Here is a 25,804-nt window from a genome sequence, read left to right on the forward strand (position 1 = left end):
CTCTCACTCAGAGATCGAGGCTGTTAGTGTGTTCCCACGGGGCCGTGTGGTAAGGGAAGTGACAGCGTCCCTCTCTCTCTCTGTCACACAAACAGGCCATCAGCCACTCACTAATGGCCAACCAAGGGTTTTTAGCTGGCATCTTCTTTTTGTTTGTGTGCTCTGAGGATTCATTTATTCATGTGTCCCTTTCTTGTTTTCTTGTTTCACTCCCCCTCTTTCTACCCCCCCCCCCCTCCCTCCCTGACCTTCCCGTCTCTCTCTATAGCAGCTGTATGCAGCTCAGCTGGCAGCGATGCAGGTGTCTCCAGGGGCCAAACACAGCAGTATGCCCCAGACCAACCTGAACACCCACTCTCCCACCAACACACACCAAGAGAAGAGCCGCAGCACCCCGCCGCCCAAACCCAAGGTACGTACCTCTGAGTGTGTGTGTGAGTGTTTTGGAGTTTTCTTTCCCCGGGGGTATTCCTTCCCGCATGTGTGTGTGTTCCTGCTCGGTCGAGGCTCTTTTTTTGTTGCATCCAGTACCTTTTGCGTCAAAAGCTGCAGGCTGTCAACCAGTCACCTGCTGGTGCTAATCGTTCTCCTGATGAAACTTACCAAAACAACTTCTCTGAAGTCTGAACCACTTACGCAGCGTTGCTGGATACAACTTCTCTGGCCCGCTCTCAGCTCTGTAGTGGAGGTGTGAGCAAGGCAGTCAGCCGTGTGGCCGTTGGCATGTGTGAGTGTGTGAACCACACTCCCTGACCATAGGGCTATGGTGGTCTGTGGGTGGTCTGTGTCCATCCAAGCGGAGTCTTACCTCAATGAATATCTGTGTTGAAGATGCAGTGAAAGCCCCTCAGCAGACCCCCAGGGCCCCACAGTGGAGCGGTCCCTTCCTTTCCTCTTTCCTTCGCTCTGTCCATCTCCTTCCCCCCTTTTACTCCCTGATGAGTTGTAATCTCAGACAGAGAGAGGCCATGGTATCGATTAAGATCCTTGGTTGACCCCAGCTCCTCGTGCCCCCGCGATAGTGTCTATCGATTCCCCGCTGACACTGTCCTCCCTCCCGGCACACACACTGACACACACGTACACACGTACACACACACTAACACACTGACCCCCTACCTTGCCCCCCTGACCCCCTCACCTGCCCCCCTGGTCTAACGCAGGCAGGCGTCCCTGGGTCTGACTCACGCCTTTCTTCCGGTCTTATTACCATATATATGGAGTGGCCAGGGAGGGGAGGCGCACTGTGGTCCTAGCAGGGGGGAAGGGCAGCCGTAATGGCCGACAGGCAGACAGCAGGACAGGGGAGTGGACAACGCACTGCCCCCCACCAGGTCCACCATGGAGATTGCTAGACCACTCACTGTGGTTCCACTTCCACTCAGTGCTGTGGCCACCACAGTCTGTCACAGACCCACTGTCAGGGTTCCCTTTTCTCCTATTTTCATCCCTTCTTCTCTCGCACTCTATCAGCCTTTAGTTATGACTGGCTGACGCCCCATTAGTCTCTCTCAATCTCAGAACCCTGTTGATTTATATCCCTCGTTCTCTCTCTCTCTCTCTCTCTCTCTCTCTCTCCTCTCTCTCTCTCTCTCTCTCTCTCTCTCTCTCTCTCCTGTGATGGGAGGAGGAGGTAGAATGGTGGCCTTCATGTATATTTTAGAGGTGCTCTCTTGTCCTCTGTCAGGTCTCTGTTCATTTAGAGGCTTCTTGCTGAAGGTGTAGAGGCTGGCTGGCTGGCTGGCTGGCTGGCTGGCTGGCTGGCTGGCTGGCCTGGCTGGCTGGCTGGCTGGCCTGGCTGGCTGGCTGGCTGCCTGCCTGGTCTGCTGTAGACAGATGTTTGGACTGAGGCGCACCGCTTAAGTGCTTTTACCCTGGGGGGGAGGAGGTAACAGGGACAACACGGCAACTCAGGTGTGGCCTGCTGGGAACAACATACACTCTCACTTGCATGTGCGGCGCACACACCACACACACACACACACACACACACACACACACACACACACACACACACACACACACACACACACACACACACACACACACCACACACACACACACTGCCACTGACTTAAAGTGAGTTCCCCGGAAGCCTTAGTTGGCTTTAGAATTGAGAATGAATGACTGTCCATGTGACAGAAACCATGACCACAACTGCTGTTATCTTACTATCTTACTGTCCCCACTACCACCGTGTCTGCATCTGGCTTCTCACTGGAACCCAGAGGAAAAGTGTCCACCAGCTATGAGAAGCACTGACCACCTCTAAAACACAGACATGACCTGAGATATAGTTTCCACTTCCCAGGGGACTTTCATTATTACACTCCGCAGGTTAGAACTAGAGAGGACAGGAGCTTTCTCCTGTAAGTCCAACTGTATGAGCCCCCTCTCCCCTCCTCACCTCTCCTCCTCCTGTCCACACCTCACCTCACTCTTCCTTACCTCTCCTCTCCTGTCCTGTCCTCTCCTGTCCTCACCTCTCCTCTCCTGTCCTGTCCTGTCCACACCTCTCCTGTCCTCTCCTGTCCTCTCCTGTCTACACCTCTCCTGTCCTCTCCCCTCCTCACCTCTCCTCTCCTGTCCTCTCCCCTCCTCACCTCTCCTCTCCTGTCCTGTCCACACCCTCACCTGTCCTCTCCCCTCCACACCTCTCCTCTCCTGTCCTCTCCCCTCCTCACCTCTCCTTCTCCTGCCCACACTTCTCCTCTACTCTCCTCTCCCCCTCCTCACCTCTCCTCTCCTGTCCACACCTCTCCTGTCCTCTCCCCCTCCCTCACCTCTCCTCTCCCCTCCTCACCTCTCCTGTCCCTGTCCTCTCCCCTCCTCACCTCTCCTCACCTGTCCTCTCCCCTCCTCACCTCTCCTCTCCTGTCCTCTCCCCTCCTCACCTCTCCTCACCTCTCCTGTCCTCACCTCTCCTCTCCTGTCCTGTCCCTGTCCTCCTCCCCCTCCTCACCTCTCCTGTCCTCTCCCCTCCTCACCTCTCCTCTCCTCACCTCTCCTCTCCTACTCCTGTCCTCACCTATCCTCTCCTGTCCACACCTCACCTTCACCCTCTCCTCTCCTGTCCTCTCCTCTCTTGTCCTCTCCTGTCCTGTCCTCTCCCATCCCCACCTGTCCTGTCCTCTCCCATCCCCACCTGTCCTGTCCTCTCCCCTCCTCACCTCTCCTCTCCTCTCCTGTCCTCTCCCCCTCCTCACCTCCTCCTCTCCCCTCCTGTCCTCTCCCCTCCTCACCTCTCCTGTCCCTCTCCTGTCCTCATCCCCTCTTCACCTCACCTCTCCTCTCCCCTCCTCACCTCTCCTCTCCTCACCTCTCCTCTCCTGTCCTCACCTGTCCTCTCCTGTCCTCTCCTCTCCTCTCCTGTCCTCTCCCCCTCCTCACCTCTCCTCTCCTCTCCTCTCCTGTCCTCTCCCCTCTTCACCTCACCTCTCCTCTCCCCTCCTCACCTCTCCTCTCCTCACCTCTCCTCTCCTGTCCTCTCCTGTCCTCTCCTGTCCCACACCTCACCTCACCTCTCCTCTCCTGTCCTCTCCCCTCCTCACCTCTCCTCTCCCCTCCTCACCTCTCCTGTCCTCTCCCCTCCTCACCTCTTCTCTCCTATCCACACATCACCTCACTCTTCCTTACCTTTCATCTCCTGTCCTGTCCCTCTCCCCTCCTCACCTCTCCTCTCCTGTCCACACCTCACCTCACCTCACTCTTCCTTACCTTTCCTCTCTTGTCCTGTCCTCTTCCCTCCTCACCTCTCCTCTCCTGTCCACACCTCACCTCACTCTTCCTTACCTTTCCTCTCCTGTCCTGTCCTCTCCTGTCCTCACCTCTCCTGTCTTCTCCTGTCCTCACCTCTCCTCACCTCTCCTTACCTGTCCTCATCTCTCCTTACCTGTCCCTCACCTCTCCTCTCCTCACCTCTCCTCTCCTCTCCTCTCCCTACCTGTCCTCACCTGTCCTCACCTCTCCTCACCTGTCCTCACCTCTCCTCTCCTCACCTCTCCTCTCCTCTCCTCTCCCTACCTGTCCTCACCTGTCCTCACCTCTCCTCACCTGTCCTCACCTCTCCTCTGCTCACCTCTCCTCTCCTTGCCTCTCCTTTCTTCTCTCACTGCCTCCCCACCAAGTGTATTTAACAGTGTGACTGTACTGTCGCTGGACCATGCAGGGCACAGTCAAGGCTAGAGGGGTATAAATCTGTTCTATGTGTGACCACAGAGACCCTGGCTTGGTGTGAGCTGAAGCAGACCTCAGCCCACCAGCCATAGAGCAGACAGGCCTGTGATAGATGAATGGCCACGGCACTTCACACACATACACACACACACCCTGGGAGGATAGATGGCGGCACACACACTTGTCCTGGTAATTGAACCGTCAGCGACCTGATAAGATACAGAGGGATGATGTCACTTTCACGTGTCAGCACTTCACTGGGGTGAAATACAGGAGAAGCACTGCCATACATCTCCCTTTCCCTTTCCCTGTTACTATCACTCCTTTACTCCTCTCTCTCTCTCTCTCTCTCTCTCCCTCTCTTTCTCTTTCTCTCTCTCGTTTTCGCTTTCTCTCTCTCTTTCTTTCTCTCCCTCTCTTTCTCTCTCTCTTTTTCTTTCTTTCTTTCTTTCTTTCTTTCTTTCTTTCTTTCTTTCTTTCTTTCTTTCTTTCTTTCTTTCTTTCTTTCTTTCTTTCTTTCTTTCTTTCTTTCTTTCATTCTTTCTTTCATTCTTTCTTTCTTTCTTCTCTTCTCTTCTCCTCTCTCTCTCTCTCTCTCTCTCTCTCTCTCTCTCTCTCTCTCTCTCTCTCTCTCTCTCTCTCTCTCCTCTCTCTCTCTCTCTCTCTCTCTCTCTCTCTCTCTCTCTCTCTCTCTCTTTCCCTCTCTGTCCTGAGGTTTAAAGCTCCTTTAACAATGCCTAGCGCAGGCACACACACGACGAGGCCCAAGCCTTCTCAGAGCCTGAGTCTCAACTAATTCCCCCAACACACTGGTATTATCCATGTTGGCAACTTCCCACTTAAGGATTTGTCTCTTTACTAAAAGACCCCAATCCAGAGCACTGGAAAGGGAGGAGAGGAGAGACAGAGGCATTATCTGTAATAAATATTCACGACTCTCTTCTTCTCCCATTCAGAGGTGAGTAAAGCCCACTGTACAATAATATGGGTCACGATTCAATAGTGAGAGCAGGTCTTACTAATGTTGACTCTATTGTCTCCCAGCCTAGTGAAGACATCTTTGGGGGTCTCCCTGCTTTCACACAGATATCTCTAATGAGGGGAATCCTGTTACAATACAGACAGAGAGCGAGAGAGAGAGACAAAGAAAGAGAGACAGAGCGAGAGAGAGAGGTCTTAATTGAGTTGTGGAATGCTCGTAATCAGACAAAGTCACTATTAGCAGCCATATTACACAGCATCTGTGAAGCTAAGCAGGATTGGTCCTGGTGGATCCCTGGATGAATCACATCCTAGGTCAGGGGTAGGCCACTAGATTCAGCCGCAGAGGGGATGGTTTTGGGGACGGAACATAATTCGAATCATTTGTACACTGCAAATGACCACAACTAAGACCAGAAAGAGATTGTATTTGAAAATAACATAATCATTTCATAACTTGAGTACATTGAGACACAATCACAAACTGTATGTCTCTCTTTTTATTCGTGGGAATACTTGGGAACAGACTTCCTAAATTAAAATAATTTTAAGATGAATTCCTGGTGATTTTACAGTCTTTTCTGACCAAAAACTAAAATACCTCCCAAAAAAAGAACCGTTGGCGGGCCCAAAATAACAACATGTGGCCCGGTTTTGGCCAGTGGTCCGCTTGTTACCTACCCCTGTTCTAGATGTATTCCTAGCTAACCATGAATACTTTACCCCCTGTTGTGTGTGAGTGTTAATTGTTGTGTTTTAATCAGACAGAGTGGCTGTGTACATCAGGCCATCTCTCTGGGATCGAATTCTCTCCTTCCTGTCACGTGACCAGACCGCTTCCTCTGATTGGATTATGTCATCAGCAGGGGGGGGGGATCCTGCCACGGTGACTAACGTGATAACCCTTAATGGGTGGAGGTCCACATGGAAATGAATTGATATACTGTAGCTACCACATGGCACACAACTGTCCCCACACACACACACACACACACACACACATACAGCCACTCTGGGTTTGACACTTGACGCTTCTACTGTTGTCTAATGCTGTCTTCCTCAAGTCTGCCAATGTGCTGCACTTGGTGAAACTCCTCATCTAGACTTGATGAGAGGCTGTGAAGCTGTGTCTCTGACTAAGTGCTCTGTACAGCTGCTGAAACTCAACAGGTCACATCTCTCAGAGAGTCTTTACATGCTGCCTTTTAATCTACACAAAAACAAGCATTTTTCTATATTCTTGTTTTTTTTCCATCCGCCTTCTCATGAGCCATTGTAAAAGCTCTCAGCTGTGCTTAAGGGTTGACCTTGAAGAGGTTAAGTGTCTGACAGGGGTTCTTGTGGTGTCCTTATGAAGCATAGTATGTGTAGGGTGCTGTGGATAATATATTTTATAAGTGTGCTATGCATGTCCTCTTCTGTGTGGCATTTGCACGACTCATGAGCATCAATTCTCACCTTGAGGCATTGCATGTCCTCTTTCAGGAGGCAGAGAATGTGCATGACTCTCTTCCATGGCATGGGAAATACAGTATGTATTTTAGCTTTGTTTGGGAATCTCATCCTGTGGTTTGAGCCATATGGGACACATGTTTGTCCACTCTGCCTTGCTGTAGAATCCAATCCAAGCCTTCTGATTGGGCAAACGTCTGAGGTGATCCTCGGTGATTGGTTGAACCCACCCAGCGACCACTAGGCCACAACTGGTGTGTTTTGATTTTGCAGGACGAGGGTGCTCAGCCCCTGAACCTGTCGTCCAAGCCTAAGACAGCAAGCGAGAGCAAGTCACCCACCTCCCCCGCTTCCCCACAGGTCCCCACCATGAAGCTGGGCCACCATATCACCGGATCCATGAAACACAGCACAGCCCCCTCCAGCATCGGAGGACCACCGTCCAGAGTCAGCTCCATAGGTAAGGGACTGCACCCACCCACTCACCACACATACACAAACTCAACATAACACACACACATATATATATATATATATATATATATATATATATATATATATATATATATATATATATATATATATATATATATATATACAGTTGAAGTCGGAAGTCTTACATACACTTAGGCTGGAGTCATTAAAACTCGTTTTTCAACCACTCCACAAATTTCTTGTTAACAAACTATAGTTTTGGCATGTCGGTTAGGACATCTACTTTGTGCATGACACAAGTCATTTTTACCTCCAGATAATTTAATTTATAATTCACTGTATCACAATTCCAGTGGGTCAGAAGTTTACATACACTAAGTTGACTGTGCCTTGGAAAATTCCTTGAAAATGATGTCATGGCTTTAGAAGCTTCGATTAGGCTATTTGACATCATTTGAGTCAATTGGAGGTGGACTTGTGGATGTATTTCAAGGTCTACCTTCAAACTCAGTACCTCTTTGCTTGACATCATGGGAAAATCAAAAGAATTCAGCCAAAACCTCAGAAAAACAATTGTACACCTCCACAAGCCTGGTTCATCCTTGGGAGCAATTTCCAAATGCCTGAAGGTACCACGTTCATCTGTACAAACAATAGTACACAAGTATAAACACCATGGGACCCCGCAGCCGCCATACCGCTCAGAAAGGAGACGCTATATTGAAGCAACATCTCAAGACATCAGTCAGGAAGTTAAAGCTTGGTCGCAAATGGATCTTCCAAATGGACAATGACCCCAAGCATACTTCCAAAGTTGTGGCATAATGGCATAAGGACAACCAAGTCAAGATATTGGAGTGGCCATCACAAAGCCCTGACCTCAATCCCATAGAAAATGTGTGGGCAGAACTGAAAAGGCGTGTGCGAGCAAGGAGGCCTACAAACCTGATGCAGTTACACCAACTCTGTCAGGAGGAATGGGCCAAAAATCACCCAACTTATTGTGGGAAGCTTGTGGAAGGCTACCTGAAATGTTTGACCCAAGTTAAACAATTTAAAGGCAATGCTACCAAATACCAATTGAGTGTATGTAAACTTCTGACCCACTGGGAATGTGATGAAAGAAATAAAAGCTGAAATAAATCATTTTCTCTACTATTATTCTGACATATCACATTCTTAAAATAAAGTGGTGATCCTAACTGACCTAAGACAGGGAATTTTTACTAGGATTAAATGTCAGGAATTGTAAAAAACGGAGTTTAAATGTAGTTGGCTAAGATGTATGTAAACTTCCGACTTCAACTGTATATTCAGTGCATTCGGAAAATATTCAGACCCCACTTTTTTCACATTTATGATTGTTTTTAAATGAAATATTTAAAAAATCTCATCAATCTACACACAATAGATTTTTTTAAATGTTTGCAAATGTATTAAAAATGAAAAACAAAAATACCTTATCTCCATAAGTATTTAGACCCTTTGCGATGAGACTCGAAATTGACCTCAGGTGCATCCTGTTTCCATTGATCATCCTTGAGATGTTTCTACAACTTTATTGGAGTCCAGCTGTGGTAAATTCAATTGATTGGACATGATTTGGAAAGGCACACAGCTGTCTATATAAGGTTCCACAGTTGACAGTGCATGTCAGAGTAAAAACCAAGCCATGAGTTCGAAGGAAATGTCCGTAGAGCTCTGAGACAGGATTGTGTCGAGGCACAGATCTGGGGAAGGGTACCAAAAAATGTCTGCAGCATTGAAGGTCCCCAAGAACACAGTGGCCTCCATCATTCTTAAATGGAAGAAGTTTGGAACCACCAAGACTCTTCCTAGAGCTGGTCGCCCGGCCAAACTGAGAAATCAGTTGAGAAGGGCCTTGGTGAGGGAGGTGACCAAGAACCCGATGGTCACTCTGACAGAGCTCCAGAGTTCTTCTGTGGAGATGGGAGAACCATCTCTGCAGCACTCCACTAATCAGGCCTTAATGGTAGAGTGGCCAGACGGAAGCCCCTCCTCAGTAAAAGGCACATGTCAGCCCACTTGGAGTTTGCCAAAAGGCACCTAAAGGACTGGACTCTTAGACCATGAAAAACAAGATTCTCTGGTCTGATGAAACCAAGATTGAACTCTTTGGCCTGAATGCCAAGCGTCACATCTGGGGGAAAGCAGGCACCGCTCATCACCTGGCTCATACCATCCCTACGGTGAAGTATGGTGGTGGCAGCATCATGCTGTGGGGATGTTATGCAGCGGCAGGGACTGGGAGACTAGTCGGGATAGAGGGATAGATGAACGGAGCGAAATACAGAGAGATGCTTGATGAAAACCTGCTCCAGGGAGCTCAGGACCTCAGACTGGGGCGAAGGTTCACTTTCCAACAGGACAACGACCCTAAGCACACAGCCAAGACAACTCAGGAGTGGCTTCAGGACAAGTCTCTGAATGTCCTTGAGTGGCCCAGCCAGAGCCCGGACTTGAACCAAATCTCTCGAGACACCTGAAAATAGCTTTGCAGCGACGCTCCCCATCCAACCTGACAGAGCTTTAGAGGATCTGCAGAGAAGAATGGGAGAAACTCCCATTGTGCCACGCTTGTAGTGTCATATCCAAGAAGACTCAAGGCTGTAATCGCTGCCAAAGGTGCTTCAACAAAGTACTGAGTAAAGGGTCTGAATACTTATGTAAATGTGATATTTCATTTTTTTATTTTTATAAATCTTCAAAAATGTCTAAAAACCTGTTTTTGCTTTATCATTATGGGGTATTGTGTGTAGATTGTTGAGGAGGGAAGAAACGTTTTAATCTATTATAGAATAAGTAGTAGTAGTGGTAGTAAAATTATAATAATAATAATAATAATAACAATAATAATAATATTAGTAGTAGATATTTTAAGTAATAAGTATGCACATGAATGTCATTTATTTCACTCACATGACCATTAAGTAGTGTTTTAAGTAATGTATTCATGAAACACTGATTCACTGACTACAATGTGTGTTCACACATGTAAATATGCTATAATTAGGCCTCCGAGTGGCGCAGTGGTCTAAGGCACTGCATCGCAGTGCTAGCTGTGCCTCCAGAGTTTCTGGGTTTGAGTCCAGGGCACAATTGGCGCAACGTTGTCCGGGTTAGGGGAGGGTTTGGCCGGCAGGGATATCATTGTCCCATCGCACACTAGCAACTCCTGTGGCGGGCCGGGCGCAGTGCATGCTGACACGGTAGCCAGGTGCACGGTGTTTCCTCCGACACATTGGTGCTTCCGGGTTAAGTGGGCATTGTGTCAAGAAGCAGTGCAGCTTGGTTGGGTCATGTTTCGGAGGACGCATGGCTCCCGACCTTCGCCTCTCCCGAGTCTGTACGGGAGTTGCAGCGATGAGACAAGACTGTAACTACCAATTGAGGAGAAAAGGGGTTAAAAGTAACAAAAAAACTAAACAAATGAATACAAAATAAAAGAAAATGCTATAATTAGTGTAGATTTTGTTTTCCCATTTTGTATGCCTGTAGGGTATATTATTGTGAAGCGTTTATTAGCAACAGAGAGGCAGGGATGGTTAAGCGGGGGTTTGAATAGGAGGAGGAGGAAAAGGAGGAGGAGGTGGAGAGATGGAGGAGTGTGAAGAATAGGAGGGGAAATGGAGTGATGGAAGGGGAGAGTGTGTTTTTCAGATGAATAGAGTAGCTGAGTGACAGACGGGACTTATCACAGATGAGATTAGACAAGCCTCTTACAGAACGATACACACATAACAACCTGCATTAATAACACAATAACTGCAGACACACACACAGACCACAAGGCTATTATAAACACACGACACGGCTGTTAGAACTCACACACAAACATACACACACACACACAGCTATTATAATACACACACACATTATAATACACACACCCCTCCTCCTCTTGCAGCAGTTAGCCATTTCTAACTTGTATTCTTTCTAATCTCAGTGTTTTTCAACAAATCGCAGGATTTAATAGTAGATTAGTGGATTTACGTCCCAGATGTTTTTTGTTCTGACAAATGGATTAGGTTGTAAAAGTTTCAAATGGAACATGTTGAGGCAAGCCGTTTCATTTAGATCACAATGAGTGTCTGTCTGCTGCCACGGCACACAGTCTGTTTCCATCTGTTCCTGTTAGTGTTACCAGGTCAGAAGAAGATTCACGTTGTTTGCTATTGCAGCCAAACACAGAGAGACAGGGAGTTATGACTTCCAATGGATTTAATAACACATGGTTATTATTCATTGTCTTTGTGTGCGTGCTCCTCTCTATCCAATCTCCTCGCAGCATCTGTCCTCTATCAGTCGATCTACCACAATCCAACCTCTCCTCAATGACAGTCACCGAGAGTCTGCTCTGAAGGACTGAACTCTGAAAGCCTGTCAGTGTCTGTGACCTCTACTGCTGAGACCCACTCTGTATGACTCTCTAATTTCAACAGTGTGTGTGGCCACTCTGAATCGTTATTGCCAGGCCAGGGCAGAGTGAGGCTGTAGGGTAGGGTAGGGTTTGGGCTCTGGCTGGGTCTCACTGTTGTCCCCAGCCCTCCTATCTGGGTCATGCCTAGGTTGGCAATCAGACACTCAAGGACACACACACACACTCACACACACATAACAAGAGAGAAGAACGCAGACACAGTCCATCTCTGCCCACACACGCACACACGTTCACATCCCCTATTTCTATCCACACACACACACACACACACACACACACACACACACACACACACACACACACACACACACACACACACACACACACACACACACACACACACACACACACACACATACACACACACACACACACACACATTAAATCCAGATTAAAGCCCACTGCCAGCCATCACAGCCCACCACAGCGGCCTCTCTCTCTCCAGCCCTCTGCATCCAATTTTTCCGTTATGACTTCTGTAAGAGTTCACTCCTCTGTCATTACAAATCTGAGAGTGTAATCTGGCCTGAGATGGCATTAGCAGGAGGGATTAGTGACAGATAAAGGGCCATAAGCTTGGAGCAGCTCTTTGTTAGAGTTAACCCAGAGATGGAGAGAGAGCTATAACACGGCCTCTCTCACCCCTCCCTCCGACCTCCCGCCACTCACAGTCACATAGCAGATGCTGCTGACGCTCCAGCCGCTAAGCTGCTGCAATAACGCAAATAACAACGCTGAAAAGAAGCAGAGAATCATCTTTGATATGTGTTGGGCAGATGTTTCCGGAGGGGCAAATTAGCAGGCTTTTTGGGGTTTAATAGGAGTAATCTTCCGGGATGCTGCCTGCGCTTTTCTACTCTTCAAAGAATTCCATGAGCTTTCGGATGATAAAGACTAAATGGATAGTGAGGGAATGTGTGTGTTTGCGAGTGTGGACAGGCAGGCGGAAAGGAGGTGTGTGTGTGTGTGTTTGTGTGTGTGCGCGAGTGAGCATGCATGTTTGTGTATTTGTGCAACAACAACAAAAATCTGTATCCCCTTTCGGGAGGAATACTGGAGCTTTTAAATAAATCTGAATGATGTGGAGATTTGAGGTTTGGGCTTTTAGATGGTCAGTCAGGATGCCTTTGTACACTGTGTTTACCGTTCAATGTGTGTTTCTGTCTGCCGCTGGGTGGGAGTGACGTTCAACACGGTAAATAACATCCAGACTTAAAATGGCAGGGTTTTGACAGGGGTGTCTGTATGTGTATGAGTGCGTGTGATCTGAAGGTCTCTGTCTCTCAGTGGAGGCGAAGAGAGAGCAGACCTGGCCACAGGTACAAACTGAGTCACACACACAGCCTTAGCAGTCAACTGGTCAGTCTGTGTCCGGGTGGGTGTGCGACTGCATGTGTGTGTGTTTCCCCTCTGGCTGTGTGTCTGGTCATGTATTTACCTCACAGGGGTTAAGGACAGTGTTTATTCTGGATTGCCTTAGAGACTATTTACATCCAAATAGTTTATCTCTAAAAGAGCTGGAGCAATCTGCAATCTGACAAACAGAGACATAGTTTCCATTTACAGTTGAACAATCAATAATCAAAGTTCTAGTCAATTATATTTTTGATTCTATTTTTTGTAAACTAAAATACACACAAATATACACTACCATTCAAAAGTTTGGGGTCACTTAGAAATGTCTTTGTTTTTGAAAGAAAAGCACATTTTATGTCCATGACTTTTTTTTTGTATTGAACCTTTATTTAACTAGGCAAGTCAGTTAAGAACAAACTCTTATTTACAATGACAGCGTTGGAACAGTGGGTTAACTGCCTTGTTCAGGGGCAGAACAACAGATTTTTACCTTGTCAGCCCAGGGATTCGATCTAGCAACCTTTTGGTTACTGGCCCAACGGTCTAACCACTAGGCTACCTGCCGTCCCCTAGGCTACCTGCCGTCCCCTAGGCTACCTGCCGTCCCCTAGGCTACCTGCCGTCCCCTAGGCTACCTGCCGTCCCCTAGGCTACCTGCCGTCCCCTAGGCTACCTGCCGTCCCCTAGGCTACCTGCCGCCCCCTAGGCTACCTGCCGTCCCCTAGGCTACCTGCCGTCCCCTAGGCTACCTGCCGTCCCCTAGGCTACCTGCCGCCCCCTAGGCTACCTGCCGCCCCCTAGGCTACCTGCCGTCCCCTAGGCTACCTGCCGTCCCCTAGGCTACCTGCCGCCCCCTAGGCTACCTGCCGCCCCCTAGGCTACCTCTACCTGCCGCCCCCTAGGCTACCTGCCGCCCCCTAGGCTACCTGCCGCCCCCTAGGCTACCTGGCAGCTTCATTAAATAGTAATCCGGGATGCTGGCCTTCTAGGCAGAGTTGCAAAGAAAAAGCCATATCTCAGACTGGCCAATAAAAATTAAAGATTAAGATGGGCAAAAGGACACAGACACTGGACAGAGGAACTCTGCCTAGAAGGCCAGCATCCCGGAGTCGCCACTTCACTGTTGACGTTGAGACTTGTTTTTTACGGGTACTATTTAATGAAGCTGCCAGTTGAGGACTTGTGAGGCGTCTGTTTCTCAAACTCGACACTCTAATGTACTTGTCTTCTTGCTCAGGTGTGCACCGGGGCCTCCCACTCCTCTTTCTATTCTGGTTAGAGCCAGTTTGCTCTTTCTGTGAAGGGAGTAGTACACAGCGTTGTACAAGATCTTCAGTTTCTTTGCAATTTCTCGCATGGAATAGCCTTCATTTCTCAGAACAAGAATAGCCTGACGAGTTTCAGAAGAAAGGTCTTTGTTTCTGGCCATTTTGAGCCTGTAATCGAACCCACAAATGCTGATGCCCCAGATACTCAACTAGTCTAAAGAAGGCCAATTTTATTGCTTCTTTAATCAGTACAACAGTTTTCAGCTGGACTAACATAATTTAAAAAAGGGTTTTCTAATGATCAATTAGCCTTTTAAAATGATTAACTTGGATTAGTTAACACAACGTGCCATTGGAACACAGGAGTGATGGTTGCTGATAATGGGCCTCTGTACGCCTATGTAGATATTCCATAAAAAATCTGCCATTTCCAGCTACAAAGTCATTTACAACATTAACAATGTCTACACTGTATTTCCGATCAATTCGATGTTATTTTAATGGACAAAAAAATGTGCTTTTCTTTCAAAAACAAGGACATTTCTAAGTGACCCCCAACTTTTGATCGGTAGTGAATATATACATAAAAAACAAATTCCTGATATTTCCCCTCATTGAGTTTTTAATAGGAAGGTTCTGTGCTCTTCTGTGTCTCTCTCCAGACCTGCTGTCATCCCTGTCCTCCGGGGGCTATCTGAACGACCACGAGGCTGTGACCAAGGCCTTCGCTGAGGCCAGGCAGATGAAGGAGCAGCTGAAGAGAGAACAGCAGGTGTTGGACGCCAAGGTGGCCGCCGTCAACAACCTCAGCCTCAACAACGGGCGCTCCGACAAGGTCAGATATGTTAGTACATCCTTAACCTTCCAACTATTCTTTTATTAAACACAACCACATGCCTTCTGTCCTCATTCTACTAACAGGAGATAACCCCGTAGCATCACATTACGTTTAAGAATTAGGAATAAATTCCCCCTGTAGAAAAGTAGCTAGATTATGATAAAAAATATATATATATAATAATAAAACAAGATAAATACAAAAACTGAACCTGCACTTGCACTTGACCAACCCTACATCCCCAGACACTCTCTAGATAAGATTGTCTACAAAGTACTACAATGCACAATATAGCACATTATCCTACAATCTGATGTAATATGATGCAATATGTTAGAATTTAATGTCATATTCTAGTATAAATCACCTTTATAAAACATGTTACAACACAATGTATTGTAATATAAAATAACACGATACATTAAGATGAAATGGAATTCAACATTATGTCTGTATATATTGAAACGGTCATAACTGTCAATAACCTATGTGTTAAGAACAGTACAGGTAAATTGGCCAGCTAGAGAAACCCTTGGCTGAGGTAATGAGTGTGTGTGTGTGTGTGTGTGTGTGTGTGTGTGTGTGTGTGTGTGTGTGTGTGTGTGTGTGTGTGTGTGTGTGTGTGTGTGTGTGTGTGTGTGTGTGTGTGTGTGTGTGTGTGTGTCTGTGAGGCGTGCTGGGGGCAGGGTGGGTGTTGGGGAGGCTGGAGGAGATGGGGGTGGTAAGGGGGGTGCAGGAGGAGGCAGGAGGAGGGCACGGGGAGCCTGCTAGCGAAGCGTCGAGGAGATGCTAATGCGAAGTGACGGCGCCCGCTCCTCGGCAGCGTGGCTAAATTGTGGTTATTTGTTAAACACACTGGGAGTCAGACACACACACACACACACATAGACACACACACACACACACACACACACACAGCAGCGTACTGGATCTTAAAGAGCATCTGCACTGCTGACATTCAACAGCTCTCTCTCTCTCTCTCTCTCTCTCTCTCTCTCTCCCTCTCTCTCTCTCTCTCTCTCTCTCTCTCTCTCTCTCTCTCTCTCTCTCTCTCTCTCTCTCTTCTGTCACATTTGCAGAGTCTCATACCTAAAATGGACAATTTTGTATTTAAAGCAAGTAATTTATTCAGAGTTGACTTTCAATGTGAACCCCATAGCCACAGCTCCATAGGGACCTGACAGGTCCACTACTCTCTGCCCAGCTCGCCCCTAATCCCCTGGGGTTATAATTGTCCTGATTGCTGGGTGGATGGATGAAGCTGGATGAACAACATTAGAATAATAATCCTCCTCTCTTCTCTCAGTCGGCCAGTCTCAGACCTCTATAGTTTAAAATAGAGCTGACCGTGATCAGATGACTTATATCACATGAGTAGAATAATGTGTAGGTTGGCTACTATCCTATAACTCATGACTGGACAGTGACTGAAGGTTACCGCTGTAACCCACGATGCCTGGGTGTCTGTTTTATTCGGTACAGTGCAGTACCTAGTATAGTTGATTAGTTAAACAACATGACTGACAATGAACCGTTTTGCTTTCAGTTTGTTAAACGACTTCCACACCTCAACTTATTTTCACCTCTGACCTAGAGAGAGGCTTTTGGGTCAAACACAGCCATGCTGTCTTTCTCTACCGTTGTGATGTCCTAGAAATGATGTTTTATTACCCATAAATCCACAGTCAGTAGTACTTTAAGTGGTTATTGATATCAATAAACCCTTCTCCAGCCCTTTAAATGGTTTGGGATTGATTGGCGTTGAGGTTGCAGTGAACTTTCCATACGTACAATGACACAGACACTGATCAGTACTAGCTGTGTTTTACTAAAGAGACAGACACTGATCAGTACTAGCTGTGTTTTACTAAAGAGACAGACACTGATCAGTACTAGCTGTGTTTTACTAAAGAGACAGACACTGATCAGTACTAGCTGTGTTTTACTAAAGAGACAGACACTGATCAGTACTAGCTGTGTTTTACTAAAGAGACAGACACTGATCAGTACTAGCTGTGTTTTACTAAAGAGACAGACACTGATCAGTACTAGCTGTGTTTTACTAAAGAGACAGACACTGATCAGTACTAGCTGTGTTTTACTAAAGAGACAGGCACTGATCAGTACTAGCTGTGTTTTACTAAAGAGACAGACACTGATCAGTACTAGCTGTGTTTTACTAAAGAGACAGACACTGATCAGTACTAGCTGTGTTTTACTAAAGAGACAGACACTGATCAGTACTAGCTGTGTTTTACTAAAGAGACAGACACTGATCAGTACTAGCTGTGTTTTACTAAAGAGACAGACACTGATCAGTACTAGCTGTGTTTTACTAAAGAGACAGACACTGATCAGTACTAGCTGTGTTTTACTAAAGAGACAGACACTGATCAGTACTAGCTGTGTTTTACTAAAGAGACAGACACTGATCAGTACTAGCTGTGTTTTACTAAAGAGACAGACACTGATCAGTACTAGCTGTGTTTTACTAAAGAGACAGGCACTGATCAGTACTAGCTGTGTTTTACTAAAGAGACAGACACTGATCAGTACTAGCTGTGTTTTACTAAAGAGACAGACACTGATCAGTACTAGCTGTGTTTTACTAAAGAGACAGACACTGATCAGTACTAGCTGTGTTTTACTAAAGAGACAGACACTGATCAGTACTAGCTGTGTTTTACTAAAGAGACAGACACTGATCAGTACTAGCTGTGTTTTACTAAAGAGACAGACACTGATCAGTACTAGCTGTGTTTTACTAAAGAGACAGACACTGATCAGTACTAGCTGTGTTTTACTAAAGAGACAGACACTGATCAGTACTAGCTGTGTTTTACTAAAGAGACGGGTTTGTCACTTGTTTCGCCGCAAGTCATCTCTGCAGCATTTTTCCCTGAAATAGTTTCACGCAGACAAATCCCATTTCTCTCGCTTGTTCTCTCTCTTTCTCACTGTCTCCACTCTCGCTCCCCCCCTCTCTCTCTGTCTCGCTCGTTCCCTCTGTTTAGCGATGATATTTATTCAAATCTGATGAATTATCTCTGCTGAACAATTAAATTGTAGTGCTGTAAAACAGAGACATGCATTTCATTAGGCTGGTGCCAGTCTGGCTGGGTCATCTCCTAATGGTTAGGCCAGGGCTGGAGTGTTGTTTTTAAAGATGCACGGCTTTTGGGATGGATTCTAATCGTATAATTAAGCTGTAAATGCAGGCTCTGGGGTTGGGGAAGAGTGTGTGTGTGTGGGGGGGAGGGGGGGGAGAGAATCTGTGTGTGTGTGTGTGTGTGTGTGTGTGTGTGTGTGTGTGTGTGTGTGTGTGTGTGTGTGTGTGTGTGTGTGTGTGTGTGTGTTTCAGCTGGTTGCATTAGCCATGTAAATGGACAGTCAATCAGCCTTTTATTGTCTGTAATAAATACGCAGGGGGTCGTGCAGTGTGGCCCTTCACGGTGTGTGTGTGTGTGTGTGTGTGTGTGTGTGTGTGTGTGTGTGTGTGTGTGTGTGTGTGTGTGTGTGTGTGTGTGTGTGTGTGTGTGGAGCGTCTCTCGCTCTCTCTCTAATGGATCGACCCCAAGGGCCTCAGAGAGATGGGGAGAGAGACATCCAGCATGCAGTTGGCTGCTGGGATATAACACACACAGTCATACTCATACACATCCAAGCATAGCAGATGGACACAATCTCAATGTCATTCCCATAATGACATCAGCTGTTACCTGTTTTAGTGCCAGTCTTGCCCTCTGCCCCTCTTATCTCCACCCTGCCACATAGACAGGCTGGTTGAAGACCAGAGCACAATGCTTTAGTGCCAACTAACTATGCCCTCTGCCCCCGCTAAGCAAGCCTAACAACACAGGTACACACACCCTCTGGCTCACATCCAACACACAGTCTCTACACGTGTTAACCAATAGCTTTATAGCCTGGTTATTGACTGATATGTTAACCTAACATGTTGATTGACTGACGCCTGTGTCTCTCTCCTCCCTGAAAACAAGGCAAGTCTAATGTGTCTAAAGATTGATTGATTGTCTGTAGATAATTGATTGATTGGTGTCCATGTTGACTGACTGATTGACTGACTGTGTGTCTCTCTCCTCTCTAGGACAAGGCAGCCCTGGAGAGTCTGAGCCACCAGCTGAAGCAGCAGTCAGAGGACAGAGAGAAGTTCAGCCACGCCATGATGGACTTCACCATGAGTGGAGACTCAGATGGTATGTGTTTATGTGTGTGCACCAACATGCGTTTGTGCTTCGTCTTAAACAGTGTGTGTGTGTGTGTGTGGGGGGGGGGGGGGGGTGTGTGTGTGTCTAAGACTGTATGCATATATGAAGACGTGTGTTGGATTGTGTTAATGTATGTGTTTACATCCACTCTCTCCCCCTCCCTCCCACAGGCAGCCCCAGTGTGTCTGATTCCAGGATGTTCCGTGAGGCCCGGGGCCGAGGCAACAGCGAACCGCACATTAAACGACCCATGAATGCTTTCATGGTCTGGGCAAAGGATGAGAGGAGGAAGATTCTCCAGGCTTTCCCCGACATGCACAACTCCAACATCAGCAAAATCCTCGGTAAGACTAAGACCCCCTCCAGACGGGTAGAGGAGGGAGAGAGGGGTGTGAGAGGGGAGAGAAGGAGTGTGCCTGCCTGCCTTTCAAGGGAGAATAGAGAAAGAGTGGAAGATGGAAGACAGGGGGAGAGAGAGGGAGAGGGGCGTGAGAATGCGAAGTTAACCCGATTGAGCTGATCCCTTGTGTTGCAGCCAGGCAGCGCTCTATCTCTATTTCTCGCTCTCTCTCTCTCTCTCTCTCTCTCTCTCTCTCTCTCTCTCTGTCTCTCTCTCTCTCTCTCTCTCTCTCTCTCTCTCTCTCTCTCTCTCCTCTCTCTCTCTCTCTCTCTCTCTCTCTGCGTTCCTCAGGTGCAGAAGAATACATGATCTGTCTGCCCTCTTCCCCTCAACTCCTCTCTATGGAGATTACATCTCCATGTACTTAGTTATGTACATGTGTGTATGCAGGCATGACTGCCTGCTTTCTTGTGTGTGTTTGTGTGTGCGTCTCTACTCCCTTCCTCCCTAGCCACACCACATCAGTACTCAGTCATTGTCACTGTGCTCTGTGTGGCCCCTATCTCACACCGTACCTCCGTCTCTCTTTGTGACAGCAGCACTCTGATTGACAGCATCTTTTGTCCCGTCCTTATCTCTGGTTGCCTGAACATCTGTAGTGTAGTTAGCTAGCAGCGCTACCGAGACAGAGGGTTGGGAACCTAGCGGGGTCCCCAGAGACACACAACGTCTAAGGCTGGGAGAGAGACGCGACACAATCCACACACACACACACACACACTGTTCCCCCGTTCCTCACAAGAAGCGGTATTGTGGAACTAGCGCTTAATGACTAGCTCTGGAGAGAGAACGGAGAGCTTCAACGACGATGATATAATTCATTATGCATTAAACAAGCACTCCAGTCTGTGACATTCTCCCCAGACCTCTGGGATTGTGTTTGACATTTTAAAGAGCTCCTAAACGGTTTATAACACTGGGAAATCTGGTTTTAATAAGGGCCCGCTCTCGAATGTTAACAGAAGGAGTTTTCTATTCCAGCAGGGGAGGGAAGGGAAAGGAGTGTGCTAGCTGACCAGGCCAGCACAGACAGCTTTTACCCATTAACAGACAGTAGTAACAGAGTGTAAATTCAGCCCAGATACACACACACCACACACACCACACCACACACACTGGGCCCAGAGCACGATAGACACACAGGCACGCTTATACACTGCAGCCAGATATACTGTAAAGAGCCAGATTGGAGAAGATGTGTTTTGGTGGTTTAGAATTTGGAAGTCCTTCTGCAAAGAGGCTGTGAACATATTGGACATGTTGTATTTAAATAACATTGCGTGCGCGCTTGCTGTGTGCTTGCTGTGTGCTGGCTGTGTGCTTGCTGTGTGCTTGCTGTGTGCTTGCTGTGTGCTTGCTTGCGTGTCCGCTCGCACGCTTGTGTGTGTCGGTGTGTGTGTCTGCTCGCGCGCTTATGTGTGTAGGTGTGTGTGTGTGTGTCAGCTTGCGCGCTTTTGTGTGTAGGTGTGTGTGTGTCAGCTTGCGCGTTTATGTGTGTGTTAATAAAGTTAAAAGGACAGAGTGAGGTACTCATTTTGAACTCTGATGAGATGAGCACAGTGAACGAGGACAACACTTAACCTGCTTTCAACTCTCTTTACCTCTCTCTCCCTCTCCCTCCCTCCCTCTCTCTCTCTCTCTCTCGCTCTCTCTCCCTCTCCCTCTCCCTCTCCAGGTTCTCGTTGGAAGTCCATGACTAACCTGGAGAAGCAGCCGTACTATGAGGAGCAGGCCAGGCTGAGCAAGCAGCACCTGGAGAAGTACCCTGACTACAAGTACAAACCCCGGCCCAAACGAACCTGCCTGGTGGACGGGAAGAAGCTGAGGATTGGAGAGTACAAGGCCATTATGAGGAATCGCCGGCAGGAGATGAGACAGTACTTCACTGTGGGGTGAGTGAGTAACCAACCAAAACCACACACACATACACACTTCGACTGTGGGATAAAGTATTTCCTCATAAGGAGTTTTTTCAAAGAGTTTTCCCTTACCGTTGTGTAACTTCTCTTTGTGGTCTGGGTTTACTATGAAGCACGTTGTGTTGACTGTAAAAAGAGCTGTATGAATGCATCTGATGTATTTAATTTAATTCATCCAGATTTATTGTTATTAAACTGTACTAACTGTTGTATTGTGGTTTTCTCCAGACAACAGGCCCAGCTGCCCTTGTCCTCGGCGGGCGTGGTGTACCCAGGTGCTCTCTCCATGGCAGGCTTGCCCTCCCCCCAGATGCCCTCGGAGCACTCCTCACTGTCTAGTAGCCCCGAGCCCGCCGCCCCACCCCTCCAGACCCCCTACCACCCCAGCCTCAAGGGAGACGAGACCCGAGTCAAACAGGAGGAGCTGCGATTGGACGACAGCAATGGTGATGCGTACGACGACTTTGATTATGAGGACGAGGAGGGAGATTATGGAAGCGATAACGACAACCACCAATAATCTGGAAGCAGAGCCAATCAGAATCAGATACCCAGCTTCTTGCTGCAAACACCCCCGTCCGTCCACCAATCCTGAGAGACTATCCGTCCTTTATATCCAATCACATCCAATGTCACAAACCTCACCCTCCTTTACCCCTTAACCAACAAGGACTCTGGGACCTCAGAGCCAAGCCCCTCCCATTGGAATCTCGATACCAGCAACCGACCAATCAAATCAAGCACAGGACCTGTCACTCACACTGACTGTTACACAGACTGGAGTCTAGAAGGAGACGAGTTGATTGCCGTGACTTCTGCTGAGTACTACACAGTACTACAGCGGACTAACAAAGTACTACGAAGTACTTCAGAGTACTAGAGTATTACTACTGTGTACGCCATAGAGGCAAGATGAGATACACATTATGTCATGAGTAAGCTACGATATGAGGAGAAAACACAGAAAAACACCTTTTAGACCAGTTTGACTTCAAAGAGACATTTTTTTTTTTAAAACAGCAGGCCTGTCAGTTGATTAAAGATACACTTTAAAATGGCCGACCTGTTTGTTTATAAAAGAGACACTTTTAAAACAGCTTTTTTTTCTTGGTTCTATGATATTCTCACTCAGGTACACGGTGCCAACAAGTGGCTTGTGAATGTGATTTGTTGTTTTTGTGCTACAGTTTTAATAATAGATACAAAATAGACATTTTTCCCTTTTCATTGTAAAGCACCTGACAGAAGTCAAAGCAAAACTTTTATTTCGAATTATTCTTCTTTCTACAACTCTGCAGTGTACTGTCAGCAGATATCCTCCCTCTGTGTGTGTGACTCCCCTTATGAGAGTCAAAATGGGACAGTCCAGTCAGGGCCACCGTGTGTTGGACAGTGAGGACCGGCTCACTTCAGGGGACTGTGGGGGGGCCCTCAGTCTCTCATCATGGGTCAGCTTGGACAGTACTGTGTAATGAGACAATCTCCCATCAACCCTCTTCTCTCCTTTTACACTCTCGTTCTTTTACCTTTTCTTTGGCTTTCCTTTATTCTGATCATGAGGACTTTGGGTCTTTGGAAGGTACAAACAAGGGTTTATTTTAGATATGAAACACCCCCTTGTATGTGTGTGAGAGTGTGTGTAAGCAAGCTCGCTGTGCGTGTGTGTGTGTTTAGTCTGTGTGAGCTGGTTTAGTCATCACTAGGCACTAGATCCCAGAACTCTGTCCCTTTCCAAGACAAACAGAAACACTGGAGCTTCCCCTGTGAGCCCCCAGTACTTCAGTATCCTGGTGTATAGAGACAGAGAAAGCCCTATTCCTGGTGTACAGAGACAGAGAAAGCCCTATGACTCTCTTGTACACTCACACGCACATCCCCAAGCCCCAGTTCCCCAATCGAAACCCCATAACAACTCTACTCCGCTGCCAACTGATCCAGCCAGCACCACAAGCCAACAACTCTTACCCACAACCCAAACCCTCTCATAATACTCCCAACTGATATCACACAAAATTGGTGTGTATTTTGTTATAGAAGTTTGGTGTTTTCCTGCGGGCTTCTACTGGTAGTTTTGAGTATTTGCTGTCTGTCCCCGTTCCGTCCCTCTCTCGGAGAGTTCCCCTCTGTGTCCCCCTGTGTCTTACTCTGTCCCTGACCGTGTCCCCAAAACACGTCATTCTGCTGTTCTTATTGGGAGGAGCTGATCGTTATATCAGCACGTCAGTGTTTCCTTTGTATTTGAATACTGTATTTTATCATTTTTATTCAAACTGCCTCTAGTGTAATAATATTATTAACAATAATTATAATGATGGTCAGCGTTTCTTTAAGTTTTAGTAAGTTATGTACAGTATAATTTATTTTGGCCTCTATTGGGTTTATCATGACCAATATGAAACTTCTTCGGTCAATGAAGCATTATTATATTTAGCTGGTTTAGAGTATTTACATCTAATGTTGTCCTTTTACTTTTTACTTTATTTGCAATTTACATTCTTTGGTTTCTGTTTTTATTTGTTCTGTTTGTTTAGTATTAATCCTATATGGACGCTGTGTGAGGAGGTAGAGCGACGCGGACGGCTGTCGCTCTTCGTGAAGGAGACTGGACTTTCTATTCACTAACTCTCTCCCCATCTGCGTCCCTCATCTTGACAACGTAACCCTTTTATGTCCAAACCCATTTCTAAAAGCACTCAGACTCTGTGTGGTCAGAGAAAAGAAGGCGATTTTTTTTAGTTTTTTTTTGTAATGGTTAATGTATAATGTGAAGTCTCTTCTACTTTCTTTCTTTTTATGAAGATAAAAGAAAACGGTTATATTATTCTATTCTATTCTGTTTCCTCTGAACAAAGGAGCGAGGCTCTCGTTTACTAGGGTTGCTATTTTCACTGAGATGCCGTGGAGCATCGTTGAGGCTGGCGGACACAGAGACACACAGACACGGCAGACACACACAAATTATTAGCAGACACAGTTGTGCAAAATTCAAATAACGCGATCAGGATTTTGATCAAATTAGGACATGATCAGAACACACACGCCGCACATTTGTGACCCATAGGAAAATCAGTGTTTACTTTGCCTATCCAACAATGTTCCACAGCATAACCTGACATTCAGTAAGATGACCTGTCATACCTATGTGACTCCAGAACTCTGGGGACTTTACTTTGTTTTAGCTCCACACTATGACCTAGCCATTAGCCATGTCCACTCACTCTACAGGTGTGCTGCCAGATAGTGACCCAGCCCAGTCATGCTTGCTGTAGATGTTTACTCTTACACAATCAATCACAACCATGCCTATTGCCAGATAGTGAGCCTCACAGTCAATCATACTTGGCCATATAGACAACCTCACAATCAGGCCATGGTGAGACCTAATGCTGGAGAAAGGGTGTCCTGTATTCTGGCTGGAAGCTGTAGGTTAGATAAGTAGGCTAGACAGTGTGGGGAAAAGGAGGGGGTTACAAGTTCAATCATCCCAGCTTGCTAGGTCTGCTACGTACTGAGGTATTATACTGTACTTAGGGCCAGGAGTTTTGTGACCTGACCAGGACAAACACTTGGCTCTAGTTATACTAATGAATAGAGTCCAACGTTTTTCATGAGCAGGTTGACAGGATGATAGGCCCTAGTGATGTTGGCTGATACAGCGACGATGATGACCATGATCACGATGAAGATGATGATAATAATAACGAAGACAATCAAATGTCACGAGTGGAGCTCAAAACAAAGTCAGAGTTAGTAAAAAAGAAACACATATCTTACCATCTCAACTTGACAAATGGAGAAAGATAATTATGTACATATAACATAGAGTTATAGATTTATATTTTGTTCATAACACAGTGTAATATAAGTTGTATATTTCTTTTTCTCTTTTATTGATGTTATTCATGCTACAATAAAAGCAGGAGTTGATGTACTCTTACAAAAAAAAAAATAATAATTACAAATAAACAAAGGAAACAAAAAAAGAGAAGCCGTGGGCTTGCCATGCACCATCTGTTCTGAGTTCACTTTTTTCAGTATTATTGCCAGTCAAGGCTTTAATAAAAACAGCGATGTGTTCTGTAATGCTCTAATGGTCCTTGTGAGTTCTTTACAATGCACCTACACACACACTGGTATACACTAGTATGTACAAAGGCTAGAGTAGATAGCCGCACACTTTTGAATGCTAATTTTAAAGTTTTGACCGGGGGCTTTCGACATTCTTCCATCACTTTACTTTTTGGACACTGCACTTGCAGGTTAATGGATGTGTGTGCTGTACTTCTAA

General features: G+C 46.6%; 1 protein-coding gene across 12 annotated transcripts in view; it reads left to right on the forward strand.

The window, feature by feature from the left end:
• LOC106609328 (transcription factor SOX-5) overlaps positions 1 to 25,599 on the forward strand; it is a 326,155-nt gene extending 300,556 nt beyond the window's left edge. For 6 of the 12 annotated variants that reach the window (XM_045721992.2, XM_014208018.3, XM_014208024.3 and 3 more), the window contains 7 exons: positions 269 to 412; positions 6,883 to 7,069; positions 14,793 to 14,974; positions 19,077 to 19,185; positions 19,368 to 19,541; positions 21,273 to 21,489; positions 21,745 to 25,599. In XM_045721992.2, coding sequence (XP_045577948.1) covers positions 269 to 412; positions 6,883 to 7,069; positions 14,793 to 14,974; positions 19,077 to 19,185; positions 19,368 to 19,541; positions 21,273 to 21,489; positions 21,745 to 22,036 — 1,305 coding nt within the window. In that variant the 3' untranslated portion in view covers positions 22,037 to 25,599. Of the gene's footprint in view, positions 1 to 268; positions 413 to 6,882; positions 7,070 to 14,792; positions 14,975 to 19,076; positions 19,186 to 19,367; positions 19,542 to 21,272; positions 21,494 to 21,744 lie in introns of all 12 variants that reach the window. The other 6 variants (XM_014208021.3, XM_014208026.3, XM_014208027.3 and 3 more) reach the window with 3 other exon arrangements.
• Positions 25,600 to 25,804: the final 205 nt, after the last annotated feature.

Source organism: Salmo salar, chromosome 07 (genome assembly GCF_965601325.2).
Source record: "Salmo salar chromosome 07, fSalSal1, whole genome shotgun sequence".
In the NCBI taxonomy this organism is placed as follows: domain Eukaryota; kingdom Metazoa; phylum Chordata; class Actinopteri; order Salmoniformes; family Salmonidae; genus Salmo; species Salmo salar.